Raw genomic sequence first — 13,829 nt, forward strand, 5'->3', positions numbered from 1 at the left:
TCAAGGTCCTGCTGAGACATTAGTCCTTTAATCCTGGAGATGTTCTTTAGGTGATAGAAGGCCGACCTTGTTACTGTCTTTAGGTGTCTCTGAAGGTTCAGGTCTGAGTCCATCACTACACCCAGGTTTCGAGCCTGACTGGTGGTTTCTAGCTGTATTAACTGAAGCGGTGTGCTAACTTTTAAACACTCTTCCTTTGGTCCAAAGATTATTACTTCAGTTTTGTTTTGATTCATCTGAAGAAAATTTAGGCACATCCATGCATTGATTTCTTCTAAGCATTTACCCAGGGCTTGAATGGGTCATGGTCACCTGGTGACATTGTAAAGTATAGCTGTGTGTCGTCTGCATAGTTATGATAACTTACGTTGTTGTTTATTAAAATCTGAGTTAGGAGGAGCATGTAGATATTGAATAGGAGGGGCTTTCTTAAAGGAAATCTGTGGGTAAAAGATCGAGACAGCAGGAAGAAGAGCTTAGTTGCTGTACGATTTCTTCTAAGATTTTGCAGTTTATTTGGTGAAATTGGGAAATTTTGTCAAAATCAGTTCTAGTTGGAGACAACATTGGTACTGGAGTTGATGTAGATGTGCTGACTGCCTCTCTGATCTTTTGGGTTTTTTCAGTAAAGAATTTAGCAAATTCATTGCAGGCCCTGGTAGATTGGAGTTCAGATGCTACAGTTACAGGAGGGTTTGTTAACCTGACCGTGGCAAATAATGCACGAGCATTGTTAATGTTTTTGCTGATGATGTCAGAAAAGAAGGATTCCCTTGCATTTTTCAGTTGTAGGTTATATCTGTATAGTCTCTCTTTATAGGGAATATAGTGAACCTGGAGTGGAGTCTTTCGCCACCTGCGTTCAGCTTTTCGACACTCCTTTTTTTCACTTCTGACTGATGGAGCACTTCTCCATGGAGACATTTTCTTCCCAGAAACGACTTTCACTTTAACTGGAGCAATTGAATCAATGATGTACGAGATTTTAGAATGAAAGTTATCTACCAGCTCATCGACAGTGTTACAGGGCAAAGTGGAGGCTCTTTTTTTCTGCTCTCGGTGGAGGAGGACGCTTTTTCTGTCTCCCACAGCCCTCCCTTATCTGCCCTGCTTCAGCTCTGTGTCTTGTCTTTTTTGGAGCCTCTTTTTGCATATCTTCCAAATTCTTCCAAAATATGGATTTGGTCAGCTGGTCTCTCAATGCAATTCATAAAATTTTCTCGACAAGAAGACAGGGGTCGGGAGAGCCCACTTGCCCGGACGGGACATTTTTCTCCGGATACACGATGGACTCCTGGCAGAAGTGGAGGATTGTGTGTCTGTCGATAATGTCAGTCGAGGATGTTGAAGATGTGTATATAATTGGATGTTTGATATCAGGATTTCTGCTTTTTGGAGTCAACGGTTACCTGGCATATCGAGAAATTTGGAGAATGTCAGCAGCTGTTCTGGCCGTTGTAAGGCTGCCTGGCATGTGTGATGGGATCTTCAGAGTGATCAACACTCAGACTGAGATGTTACGTGAGCTGAATCGCAGACTGGATGTGATCCTTATACAGGATCGCAGGCAGGTTGCGGTTCCTGGACTCAGGGGTGAAATGGGATAATTCTCGGAGAAAGTTGTTCGCTCGGATCAGGTGAAAGACCAGGATTCGCTGTTTGGATTCGCCTTTGAAAAGCACCAGCGAGACTCTCAAGGCTGACGGAAAATTAAGAGTCAGCCTAACCCAAATAATTATTGTTTTTCTGAATCTGGCTCCCCTGCACGGCCTTGATGGCTGGCTATCTTCAACTTCTCCCGGAAGTTATGTAAACATGACGCTCTGCTCCCTCTGCCCCCTCCCTTCCCTGAGGACATCTGTGGACCTGCTCAGAACTTTGTGGCCGGTTGATGAACATTCCAACGTACCATCAAGGACAATGGCCTCTGGGACAGTGCTTCATGGACTTACTTGCACACACACACACATGCTCAAGATAAACATAGGCACCCCCTCACACCACCTTCACCGTTCCCGGCATGATGTTGTTTTGTCAACTTGTTGCTTCTTTGTGCTGAGGTTTTTTGCAATCTCAAACTGTATACTGCTAAGGATAAAGTGTGAAATATGATTTTTTTTCCTCTACTTACCTAATGTGGCCTCTTTTCTCATCTAGCAAGGGCAGCGCCTGTGAGTGGGCCGCAAAGCCTCGGTGACCCGTCCCCCCCTTGTCTTGTGTCATGATGTATGTTTGGATGGGTTGCACTGGAATTCAAATTTCCCCTCGGGGATAAATAAAGTATCTTTGAATTGAATTGAATTGAATAAGAGTAAATCTGGTTAAAGGTTTCAGCGCACTGTCCTTAAAGATGCGTTTTCTTATCATGTCTCTTTGGTAAACTGAGTCATTGCAGATGATGCTTTCAAAAATCACAGAAAAGTGATCAGATAGGCCAACATCTTCTACAGACACCTTGGAAATGTTTAGACCCTTAGTGATGATCAAGTCCAAAATATGTCCCTGTTTGTGCGTTTGCTGTTTAACATGTTGAGTCAAACCAACATTTGTAAGATTGTCACATAGATCTATTGTACTTCTGTCTTCAGGATTGTCCATGTGAATGTTGAAGTCTCCCACAATAATTAAACAGTCATAATAAACACAAATCACAGATAAACGCTCATTAAAATCACTGATAAAGTTTGTTTTGGACTTAGGAGACCTGTAAATATTCAAGAACATGGTTCGGACAGGGCTCTTTACCCGGAGAGCCAAATATCCAAAGAGTCAAATTTCCCCAGAAATACTTTTTTACACTCTAATAAATCTTTAAACAAAGTGGCCACCCCTCCACCTTTTCTTTGCTGTCTGCTCTCACAAAGAAAAGTGTAGTTCGGAGGCATCGCCTCTATCAGAATGGGAGCTTCATTAAATTCATGTAACCATGTTTCTGTTAAAAACATAACATCAAGATCGTGGTCAGTAATGAAGTCATTGATAAAAAATTATTTTCCTGACAGAGATCTAATGTTCAGTAAAGCCAGTTTATATGACTTAGTTGTTGATATTCACTCTGTGTGTGGTTGTACGTGACAGTTTATGGCTTTTGTTGATTGTTTATTACTGTCTCTTATCCTTTTGGCTTTGTTCTTCCTGTCAAGTATAAGCACAGAGATTTTACAACTATCTCCTATTAGGGGCCCAAGTTTTTCCTGGACATGCTCATTTCTGATAGAGTTACCACTGGGGCCCAGACTGTATCACAGAGAAGTGATTTGAAGGTCCTGATTAGGAGTTTTAGGATGTCAGGGTTGTTCCAGATGGGTGTACGTCTGCATGAGATTAGTGCAGATCCTGACATTTTTAGATATTCCCACCATGCTGTCAGAGAGGTGCTGATATTGAGATTTTCAAAACATACATTTGTTAATAAATGGTAGGTCTGAAATTTTAATATTATTGCATAATGTCTGTTCTACGCCTCGGCAGTGTTCACTTAGAGGACTGTGTTCAAACCATTTTGAGATATATTGTAGCCTGTTGGCTAAGAAGTAATGATGAAACATAGGCAGATCTAGCCTTCCTTTATCTTTGGTCTTTTGCAGCATTTTTAAGGTTTATCTTTCCAAAATAATTTAGTGATGGAGGAGTCCAGAGATCTAAATCAGTCAGATGGTGGTTTTTTTGAGATCATTGAGAATAAGTAATTGATTTTTGGCCAGACCATAATTTTTATTGAAGCAACCCTGCCTATGAGTGATATGGGTAGAGATTTCCATCTAGCGAGACTATCTTCCACTTTTTGTAGAATTAAGGGAATTGTGGAAGGAACAACTAATTGGAAGAACGGTCGATTTGAACCAATTTATAGAATAATCCGAAATTCTTGATAAAGAATTTATCAGTCCAATTACCTGAGAGACAGAGTTTTGTGAATGCTGGAGAAAAAGCAATACATCACCTGCATCCAGACTGATTTTATGTTCAATATTCATACATTTTATGCCTTTAATGTCTTTAGTTTGCCTGATTGCTGCTGCAAGTGGTTCAATAAAAATAGCAAATAATGAGTGGGAAAGTGGGCATCCCTGCCTGGTGCTCCTCTGAAGATAGAAGCTGGAAGATGTTTGGTTATTTGTCCTGATACATGCCGCTGGGGTACTTTATAATATTTTTAACCAGTTTATGAAAGAGTTTCCAAAATCAAATTTAGTCAAGGTTGCAAACAAGAATTTCCAGTTCACAAAATCAAATGCTTTTTCTGCATCTACAGATAATATATTAGTCTCAATATTTTTACAGTAGGAATAGTCTATTAAATTAAGTAATCTGCGTGAATTTGTGGATGAATGCCACCCTTTTATAAAACCAGTTTGATCAGGATGTATTATGAGAGGAGTTACCCTTTCTTGTCTTTTTGCGAGGGCTTTACAGATTATTTTGAGATCAACTTTAATAAGGGATATGGGACGGTAGCTGGTAGGAAGTACTGAGTCTTTCCTGGTTTTAACAGGAGAGTGATGTTGGCAGAATTTATATTTGGCGGAAGTATGCCATTTTCTTCGGTTTCCTGCAACATTCTTTGGAATATTGGAGCCAAAATATTCCAGAATTCTTGTAGATCTCTGTTGTAGTGTGGTATTGCATTATGAGTATTTCATTATGCACAAAATGTCATGGTTAACTCACAGAGTAGGAGATGCCCAGGTCCTGAGATTGCAAAACAACCCCAAATGTTTACCCCTCCACCACTGTGCTTGAAAGTTGGTATGAGGTATTGGTATGCCACGATTCTCCAAACATTTTACTCTGCATTATGGCAAAACATCTCTATTTTGGTCTTTTCTGTTTACAGGAAATGGCCCTGAATGTTTGGGGTTTGTTGAAAGGAACCATTGAAAACATGTTTTGCTGGCATGTTCATCTTTTTTTTTTTTACCAGAAGAGTCTTTTGTCCAATTATTGGTAAAAATAAAAAGAATTGGCAAGGTGCTTACATTTGCTAATGGCCAGTTTGTCTAGATCATTTTATTAGCATTATCTAGCTGCTACTTACTCTCCTAATTTTCATGTAGATAGGAAGCTTTTGTTCCCTACACAAAGCCTGTACATTTGGTTTGATTTTTGTTTAACAAATGTTGACCCAGAGCAATGGGTTAAATACCTACTGCATTCAACAGATTAAAAAAAAATGTAAAAACCAAGTAGTTGTTTCCGACATGATTTTAAAGCTAAGAGCTAAAGACTTTGGACCCACATGAGTGCACATAAGTTATACATAAAAGAGGGTGTTGTACATACCAGCTGCTCAGACTTAACACAGAAGAGCTGGATGGTTTTGGCAGCATTCTTGGCCACAGCAAGAGAGAGGTTTGGATCCATTGATGCCACATTCAGCTCACTGAAAATAAAAGGAAAAAAAATAAAGAAAATGTAGCTAATTATAATGCAGCAATAAACTCATATGTATGGCTTTTAGACAAGTTCTGAAATATCTTCAGTGGAAACAACCATTTCATATCCGATTACATCACACTTTTTGGCATCATCATGATCCATATTACCGTGGCAATATTATCCTTGACATTTACATGTGAGAGCTAGGAGTGCTGCTATTACACATAAAGACAAAACTAAGTAACAGAAATGTGCCTGATGTCTCTATTAAGCAACAGCCCATCAATGATTGACGAGAAACCGTAAATGTTACTTGTGCCAAAAGGCCAGAAAAGTTTGAACAATGAAAAACTAACTTTTTAGATCTAAGACACTGAGTCACATAGTAGCAAGACAGGTTACAATATATTGAATCAATCAAGAGTTTTCCAGATCCTGCTAGTGGAAAAGTTACATTTATAGACCAGAATCACACCATCTAACAGCGCTTCTTGGGGGCTCTGATTCTATCAGTCCTTTTTCTTAGTTGTAACAAAAACACAAATTCAGTTGAGTTCAGTTTTTAACACAATGTCAAGCCACAGCAGATGTCAACTGAAGGCACTCACAAGGTCCAGTGAACATCCAGTGATACACACTCATAAGTGGATTTTCATTTTTGTTTTTGCACTTTAGATGAAGTGCTTCAATCTGCATCAAGTTTTCAAGAAAAACCTTTGGGATTAATAGTGTATTTTTGAATTAAATTGATAAATCACATAAGTCTTTCCTATCTCCTGAATTCTTAGGTGGCATGTGTGTCCCCTTATCTAGGGACACATGACAGCAGGATGCACTAAGGGAAGAAGCTAGGCCAGTGGAGGTAGTGGGAGGCTGTGGGCAATGCTGTGCTAGTAAATCTTGGGCCCTACTATTCATGTGCGTGTTACACATACAATCAATATTTTTGCAATCATGTACACTCTTTCGTGGCAATGATGTTATTTCTTTTAGCATCATAATGCACGCTGTTAAAATGCCTGAAATGTGGTACTTTTACATGTGCTAATAGGACAGAACCCAGGTTAAAAATGACCCAACTGTGCACCTCCCCCACATCTTTTAATATTGCAATTCAGACACAGGAGCAGTTAATTTTGTTGTGGGTATGTCCAAGGGGGGACCTGGTCACTGGTGGTGGTTTGGGGGATTCCTGGCTGATGGCCTATGATCCTTGGGGTGGTGTTGGCAGAAGTGGGTAGTAACTAGTTACGTTTACTTGAGTAATGTTCAACAAAAATTTACTTGTTGGAGTAGTTTTACTGTATCGTACTTTTTTCTTCTATTTGAGTAATGTTATTTTGAAGTAACACCACTCAGTAAAATCTTTGGCTACTCTACCAACTTCTACTAACTTTACTGAGTAAAGAAAAAAACATTTAGCCAAAAATGCACTAGACACAGAGCGCCTTGCAGTTTATGTTAAAGTGAGACTTCTTCGATGTACAAAAGCTTCATTGTTGTTCTAATGGTATTACCTGCTGAGAACACTGTCTCATTTGGAGGTCAAATGAAAATGCACAATACAATATATACAGGTCCTTCTCAAAATATTAGCATATTGTGATAAAGTTCATTATTTTCCATAATGTCATGATGAAAATTTAACATTCATATATTTTAGATTCATTGCACACTAACTGAAATATTTCAGGTCTTTTATTGTCTTAATACGGATGATTTTGGCATACAGCTCATGAAAACCCAAAATTTCTATCTCACAAAATTAGCACATCATTAAAAGGGTCTCTAAACGAGCTATGAACCTAATCATCTGAATCAACAAGTTAACTCTAAACACCTGCAAAAGATTCCTGAGGCCTTTAAAACTCCCAGCCTGGTTCATCACTCAAAACCCCAATCATGGGTAAGACTGCCGACCTGACTGCTGTCCAGAAGGCCACTATTGACACCCTCAAGCAAGAGGGTAAGACAGAAAGAAATTTCTGAACGAATAGGCTGTTCCCAGAGTGCTGTATCAAGGCACCTCAGTGGGAAGTCTGTGGGAAGGAAAAAGTGTGGCAGAAAACGATGCACAACGAGAAGAGGTGACCGGACCCTGAGGAAGATTGTGGAGAAGGGCCGATTCCATACCTTGGGGGACCTGCGGAAGCAGTGGACTGAATCTGGAGTAGAAACATCCAGAGCCACCGTGCACAGGCGTGTGCAGGAAATGGGCTACAGGTGCCGCATTCCCCAGGTCAAGCCACTTTTGAACCAGAAACAGCGGCAGAAGCGCCTGACCTGGGCTACAGAGAAGCAGCAATGGACTGTTGCTCAGTGGTCCAAAGTACTTTTTTCGGATGAAAGCAAATTCTGCATGTCATTCGGAAATCAAGGTGCCAGAGTCTGGAGGAAGACTGGGGAGAAGGAAATGCCAAAATGCCAGAAGTCCAGTGTCAAGTACCCACAGTCAATGATGGTCTGGGGTGCCGTGTCAGCTGCTGGTGTTGGTCCACTGTGTTTTATCAAGGGCAGGGTCAATGCAGCTAGCTATCAGGAGATTTTGGAGCACTTCATGCTTCCATCTGCTGAAAAGCTTTATGGAGATGAAGATTTCATTTTTCAGCACGACCTGGCACCTGCTCACAGTGCCAAAACCACTGGTAAATGGTTTACTGACCATGGTATCACTGTGCTCAATTGGCCTGCCAACTCTCCTGACCTGAACCCCATAGAGAATCTGTGGGATATTGTGAAGAGAACGTTGAGAGACTCAAGACCCAACACTCTGGATGAGCTAAAGGCCGCTATCGAAGCATCCTGGGCCTCCATAAGACCTCAGCAGTGCCACAGGCTGATTGCCTCCATGCCACGCCGCATTGAAGCAGTCATTTCTGCAAAAGGATTCCCGACCAAGTATTGAGTGCATAACTGTACATGATTATTTGAAGGTTGACGTTTTTTGTATTAAAAACATTTTCTTTTATTGGTCGGATGAAATATGCTAATTTTGTGAGATAGGAATTTTGGGTTTTCATGAGCTGTATGCCAAAATCATCCGTATTAAGACAATAAAAGATTTGAAATATTTCAGTTAGTGTGCAATGAATCTAAAATATATGGATGTTAAATTTTCATCATGACATTATGGAGAATAATGAACTTTATCACAATATGCTAATATTTTGAGAAGGACCTGTATTATGACTTGAAATACTTTGCTCTGTTCCAATATATATACATTAAATATTGTAACTACTTGCACGTAACTATTTATGTCTATCTCATTGCATCATTTTCATAAATGAAATCATGTTATGATGATATAGTTACTCTAGTAGCCTTTTTACCAAACACTTTTTACTCATACTTGAATCATTTTTGGGATGGTTCTTGAGCTTTTGAGCTAGGTGACTGTACTCTCATCATTCCTTTTCACTCTGTACACCTTAGACGTCCAGTACAAGACAGACTCCTGTCATCTGCAGAAATACTCTGATGATTCTGCAGTCGTGGGGTGTATCGGAGATGGACAAGAAGCTGAGGACAGAGAGCTGTACGCCTTTCTGGCATGATGTAGAAACAATTATTTCATCTTGAAAGTGAATGCAACAAAGGAAATGCTTGTAGATTTAAAGAGAAACATGAATAGGTCAGACACTATTTCCATTATCAGAAACAAATGGAGGAGGCAGAGGAGTATAAAGACCTTGGTGTTCACCTGGATAACAGACTGAAGTGGAGATTCAACTCTGAAGCTGACTACTAGAAGGGAGAGAGCAGACTGTACTTCTTGAGGAAGAATATGGCCCTTCTTGAGGGAGAATAAGGCATTCAGTGTTTGCAGAACGATGCTGCATATCTTCTATAAGTCTGTTGTTGAGAGTGTGGTCTCTTCTGCCATCATCTGCTGGGGTAGAAGCATCAGAGCCAGGGACTTAAAAAAGCTCCACAAGCTAATAAAGAAAGCTGGGTCTATACTGGGGACTCATCTGGACCTTCTGAGACCATTGTGAAAAGAAGGATTCTTCATAAAATGAAGAACATTTGGAGAATCCTGAACATCCTCTTCATGAGACTGTTGTCCAACAACAGAGTGTCTTCAGTCAGAGGCTTCTTCAGATCTGCTGTAAGACGGACTGCTATGGGAGATCCTTCCTGCCCACAGCCATCAGCATCTACAACAGCTATATGAAGAAACCTGCGTAATATGAGCTACAACAACATTTAATTTCCCTTTGGGATTAATAAAGAATTTATGAACTGAATTGAATAACATCTTGTTATGATGTGAGTTTGTCAAGGATCCTGCTACTTGGAGTAGCTGTAACGCTCACTGGTCTATTCTGCACACTTTGTATTTCCCTTGTTTCGCACTGTTGTGGAGCTTTTACCTTGTCACCACTAACTACTGTGCACATCCAAGTGACAATTTCGCACACGTAATGACACATACATATACATATATCCCATGGTTAGTGTAAAGTTTTCGTAATACCATTAATATTCTATTTTTCCACAAGATGTCTCCACAGTTGTTAAACAACAACACACACCCACTTAAGTCCCTTTGTCGCACTCCTTCCCTTATCATTTGTTTAATATCTGTCTATTTTCCTTGTATGTCCACTTTGATGCCAGATCGAGTCTTTCTTATGTAATAAAATTGAATATGCAACAAAAGGCGTATCTCAGAATCTCCTTTTTGTTAGAAAGATGCCCTGACACAAGTAGGCAGCCAGCATCTTAATATGAGGACATGGAAGATATGTATATAATTGGATGTTTGATATCAGGATTTCTGCTTTTTGGAGTCAGCGGTTACCTGGCATATTGAGAAATTCGGAGAATATCAGCAGCTGTTCTGGCAATTGTGAGGCTGCCTGGCATGTGTGATGGGATCTTCAGGGCAATCAGCACTCAGACTGAGATGTTACGTGAGCTGAATCACATACTGGATGTGATCCTTACACAGGATCGCAGGCAGGTTGCGGTTCCTGGACTCGGGTGAAATGGGATAAATCTCAGAGAACGTTGTTCGCTCGGATCTGGCAAAAGACCAGGAATTTGGCTGTTTGGATTCGCCTTTGAGAAGCACCAGCGAGACTCTCAAGGCTGACGGAAAATTAAGAGTCAGCCTAACCCAAATAATTATTGTTTTTCCGAATCTGGCTCCCCTGCACGGCCTTGATGGCTGGCTATCTTCAACTTCTCCCGGAAGTTATGTAAACATGACGCTCTGCTCCCTCTGCCCCCTCCCTTCCCTGAGGACATCTGTGGACCTGCTCAGAATTTTGTGGCCGGTTGATGAACATTCCAACGTACCATCAGGGACAATGGCCTCTGGGACAGTGCTTCATGGACTTACTTGCACACACTCACTTGCACACACACACATGCTCAAGATAAACATATGCACCCCCTCACACCACCTTCACCGTTCCCGGCATTGTTGTTTTGTAAACTTGTTGCTTCTTTGTGCTGAGGTTTTTTGCAATCTCAAACTGTATCCTGCTAAGGATAAAGTGTGAAATATGATTTTTTTCCCTCTACTTACCTAATGTGGCCTCTTTTCTCATCTAGCTAGGGCAGCGCCTGTGAGTGGGCAGCAAAGCCTTGGTGACCCGTCCCCCCCTTGTCTTGTGTCATGATGTATGTTTGGATGGGTGGTACTGGAATTCTAATTTCCCCTCGGGGATCAATAAAGTATCTTTGAATTGAATTGAATTGAAAAGCCAGGAGAGGTGTAAAAACTGAGAAAAAGAAATGAGAAAAAGAAATTACCCAACTTGTGGCACTAATAATCGCAAAATGGACATGAAGTTACCGCAGGAAGTGGAACGCTTTCACAGACTGCTATACCACAGGTTCAGAATGTAAACAGATATCTAATAATTTAGGTCATATTTACATGTTTTCCTTCATGAAATCATTTCACATGATTAGTTAACTTTTTAATGTTCTTGACACTTTGTAATTTAGCTGCTTAAACATTAAGTGCATGTGTGCTGTAAGGCAGTCATCTGACATGCGGTGTACTCACCTGCTGATGGTTTTTATAATGCTGTCCAGCTCATCATTGGAAGGTGGGTTGCGCCCCCCCATGGGGAATACGAGGTTGATGGGATCAAACAGGCGGGAGAGGGACTTGGAGAGGTAGGCTGCCTCGTACGCCTGCAGAGAGCGCTTCAGAGCCTTTTCCAGACTGCATAAACACATAGAGAGACGGATCAAAGAAAGAAAGCATGTGCATAATTCATGTGTTGCATAACTTCTACAGGAACCAACATAAGGTGATGTGTGCATGATCACTAAACAGACCAGCAAGTCAAAATGCAACTGTAATGCCAACAACGTACTGTGATTTATAGTGGGGATATAAAGTATTTGAAGGCGACTGTGGCTCAGTAGGAAGAGTAGTCGTCTTGCAATCAGAAGGTTGTGGGTTCGATTCCAGCTTCCTCCTGCCATAAGTCGATTTGCCCCTGGGCAAGGCACTTAACCTCAAGTTGCCTACCGATCTGCGTATCGGTGTATGAATGTGTGAGTGTTAGTGAGTGCAATTGGATGAATGTGGCTCTAGTGTAAAGCGCTTTGAGCGGTCTGTATGACTGGAAAAGCACTATATAAGTTCAGTCCATTTACCATTTTATGTGATACACTGCCGATTTTGCAGGTTTTCCCACTTGCAAAGCATGTAGAACTCTTTAATTACTCATTTAACTGTGAGTGACGAAATCTAAAACAAAAATCCACAAAATCACATTGTGTGATTATTAAGTAATTAATTTACATTTTATTGCATGACATAAGTATTTGATAAATCAGAAAAACAAAATGTATTATTTGGTACAGAAACCTTTTATTGTATTACAGTTATCAGACCTTTCCTGTAGTTCCTGATGTTGGGACCACAGCCATGGTTACAACATGAAGTCCGGTACAGACTTTTCTGGAACTTTCAAAATAAATTGCATTAACCTACTTCCGGCACAGCCAGGGAAAGGGGTACTTCCTATGATGCCACTGTCTGTTTAAAAGCACCCCCTTTCCAAGGAATCAATCTCTTCTACGCGGTTTCCTCCAAGGGGTCCGGACAGAAAGACACAGCGCGCTAATGTCTCTTTGCAGGCAAACAGACATAAACTCTTCAAACTGGATCCAAGAGTGTCATACGATCATCGATCATATGCACTAAGTTAAGTACGAATGAATTACTGTTTGTGCATCCGGCATGTCATTCATGAACGGGATAATTAAGGTACAAGCGTTGCTTGACTTTCTCTTTGATTTACTTGGAGTTATATTGTGTTGTTTAAGTGTTCCCTTTATTTTATTGAGCAGTGTATATACAGTACAGACCAAAAGTTTGGACACACCTTCTCATTCAAAGAGTTTTCTTTATTTTCGTGACTATGAATATTGTAGCTTGACACTGAAGGCATCATAACTATGAATTAACACATGTGGAATTATATACTGAACAATAAAGTGTGAAACAACTGAAAATATGTCTTATATCCTAGGTTCTTCAAAGTAGCCACCTTTTGCTTTGATTACTGCTCTGCACACTCTTGGCATTCTGTTGATGAGCTTCAAGAGGTAGTCACCTGAAAGGGTTTTCAAACAGTCTTGAAGGAGTTCCCAGAGATGCTTAGCACTTGTTGGTCCTTTTGCCTTCACTGTGCGGTCCAGCTCACCCTAAACCATCTCGATTGGGTTCAGGTCCGGTGACTGTGGAGGCCAGGTCATCTGGTGCAGCACCCCATCACTCTCCTTCTTGGTCAAATAGCCCTTACACAGCCTGGAGGTGTGTTTGGGGTCATTGTCCTGTTGAAAAATAAATGATGGTCCAACAGAAAACGTAAACCGGATGGAATAGCATGCCGCTGCAAGATGCTGCCATGCTGGTTCAGTATGCCTTCAATTTTGAATAAATCCCCAACAGTGTCACCGGCAAAGCATCCCCACACCATCACACCTCCTCCTCCATGCTTCACGGTGGGAACCAGGCATGTAGAGTCCATCCGTTCACCTTTTCTGCGCTGCACAAAGACACGGTGGTTGGAACCAAAGATCTCAAACTTGGGCTCATCAGACCAAAGCACAGATTTCCACTGGTCTAATGTGCATTCCTTGTGTTCTTTAGCCCAAACAAGTCTCTTCTGCTCGATGCCTGTCCTCAGCAGTGGTTTCCTAGCAGCTATTTTAACATGAAGGCCTGATTCACACAGTCTCCTCTTAACAGTTGTTCTAGAGATCTGTCTGCTGCTAAAACTCTGTGTGGCATTGACCTGTTCTCTAATCTGAGCTGCTGTTAACCTGCGATTTCTGAGGCTGGTGTCTCGGATGAACTTATCGTCCGCAGCAGAGGTGACTCTCGGTCTTCCATTCCTGGGGCGGTCCTCATGTGAGGCAGTTTCTTTGTAGCGCTTGATGGTTTTTGCGACTGCACTTGGGGACACTTT

General features: G+C 41.1%; 1 protein-coding gene across 1 annotated transcript in view; it reads right to left on the minus strand.

The window, feature by feature from the left end:
• Nucleotides 1–13,829, minus strand: part of cog5 (component of oligomeric golgi complex 5) — a 151,666-nt gene that overhangs the window by 32,870 nt on the left and 104,967 nt on the right. Inside the window, exons 13-14 of the mRNA XM_047389471.1 lie at nt 11,405–11,566; nt 5,284–5,383 (exon numbers count right to left, since the gene is read on the minus strand). Of these exons, the coding sequence (XP_047245427.1) occupies nt 5,284–5,383; nt 11,405–11,566 (262 nt within the window). The remainder of the gene's footprint in view (nt 1–5,283; nt 5,384–11,404; nt 11,567–13,829) is intronic.

The sequence above is a fragment of the Girardinichthys multiradiatus genome, chromosome 17, assembly GCF_021462225.1.
Source record: "Girardinichthys multiradiatus isolate DD_20200921_A chromosome 17, DD_fGirMul_XY1, whole genome shotgun sequence".
Classification (NCBI taxonomy): Eukaryota; Metazoa; Chordata; class Actinopteri; order Cyprinodontiformes; family Goodeidae; genus Girardinichthys; species Girardinichthys multiradiatus.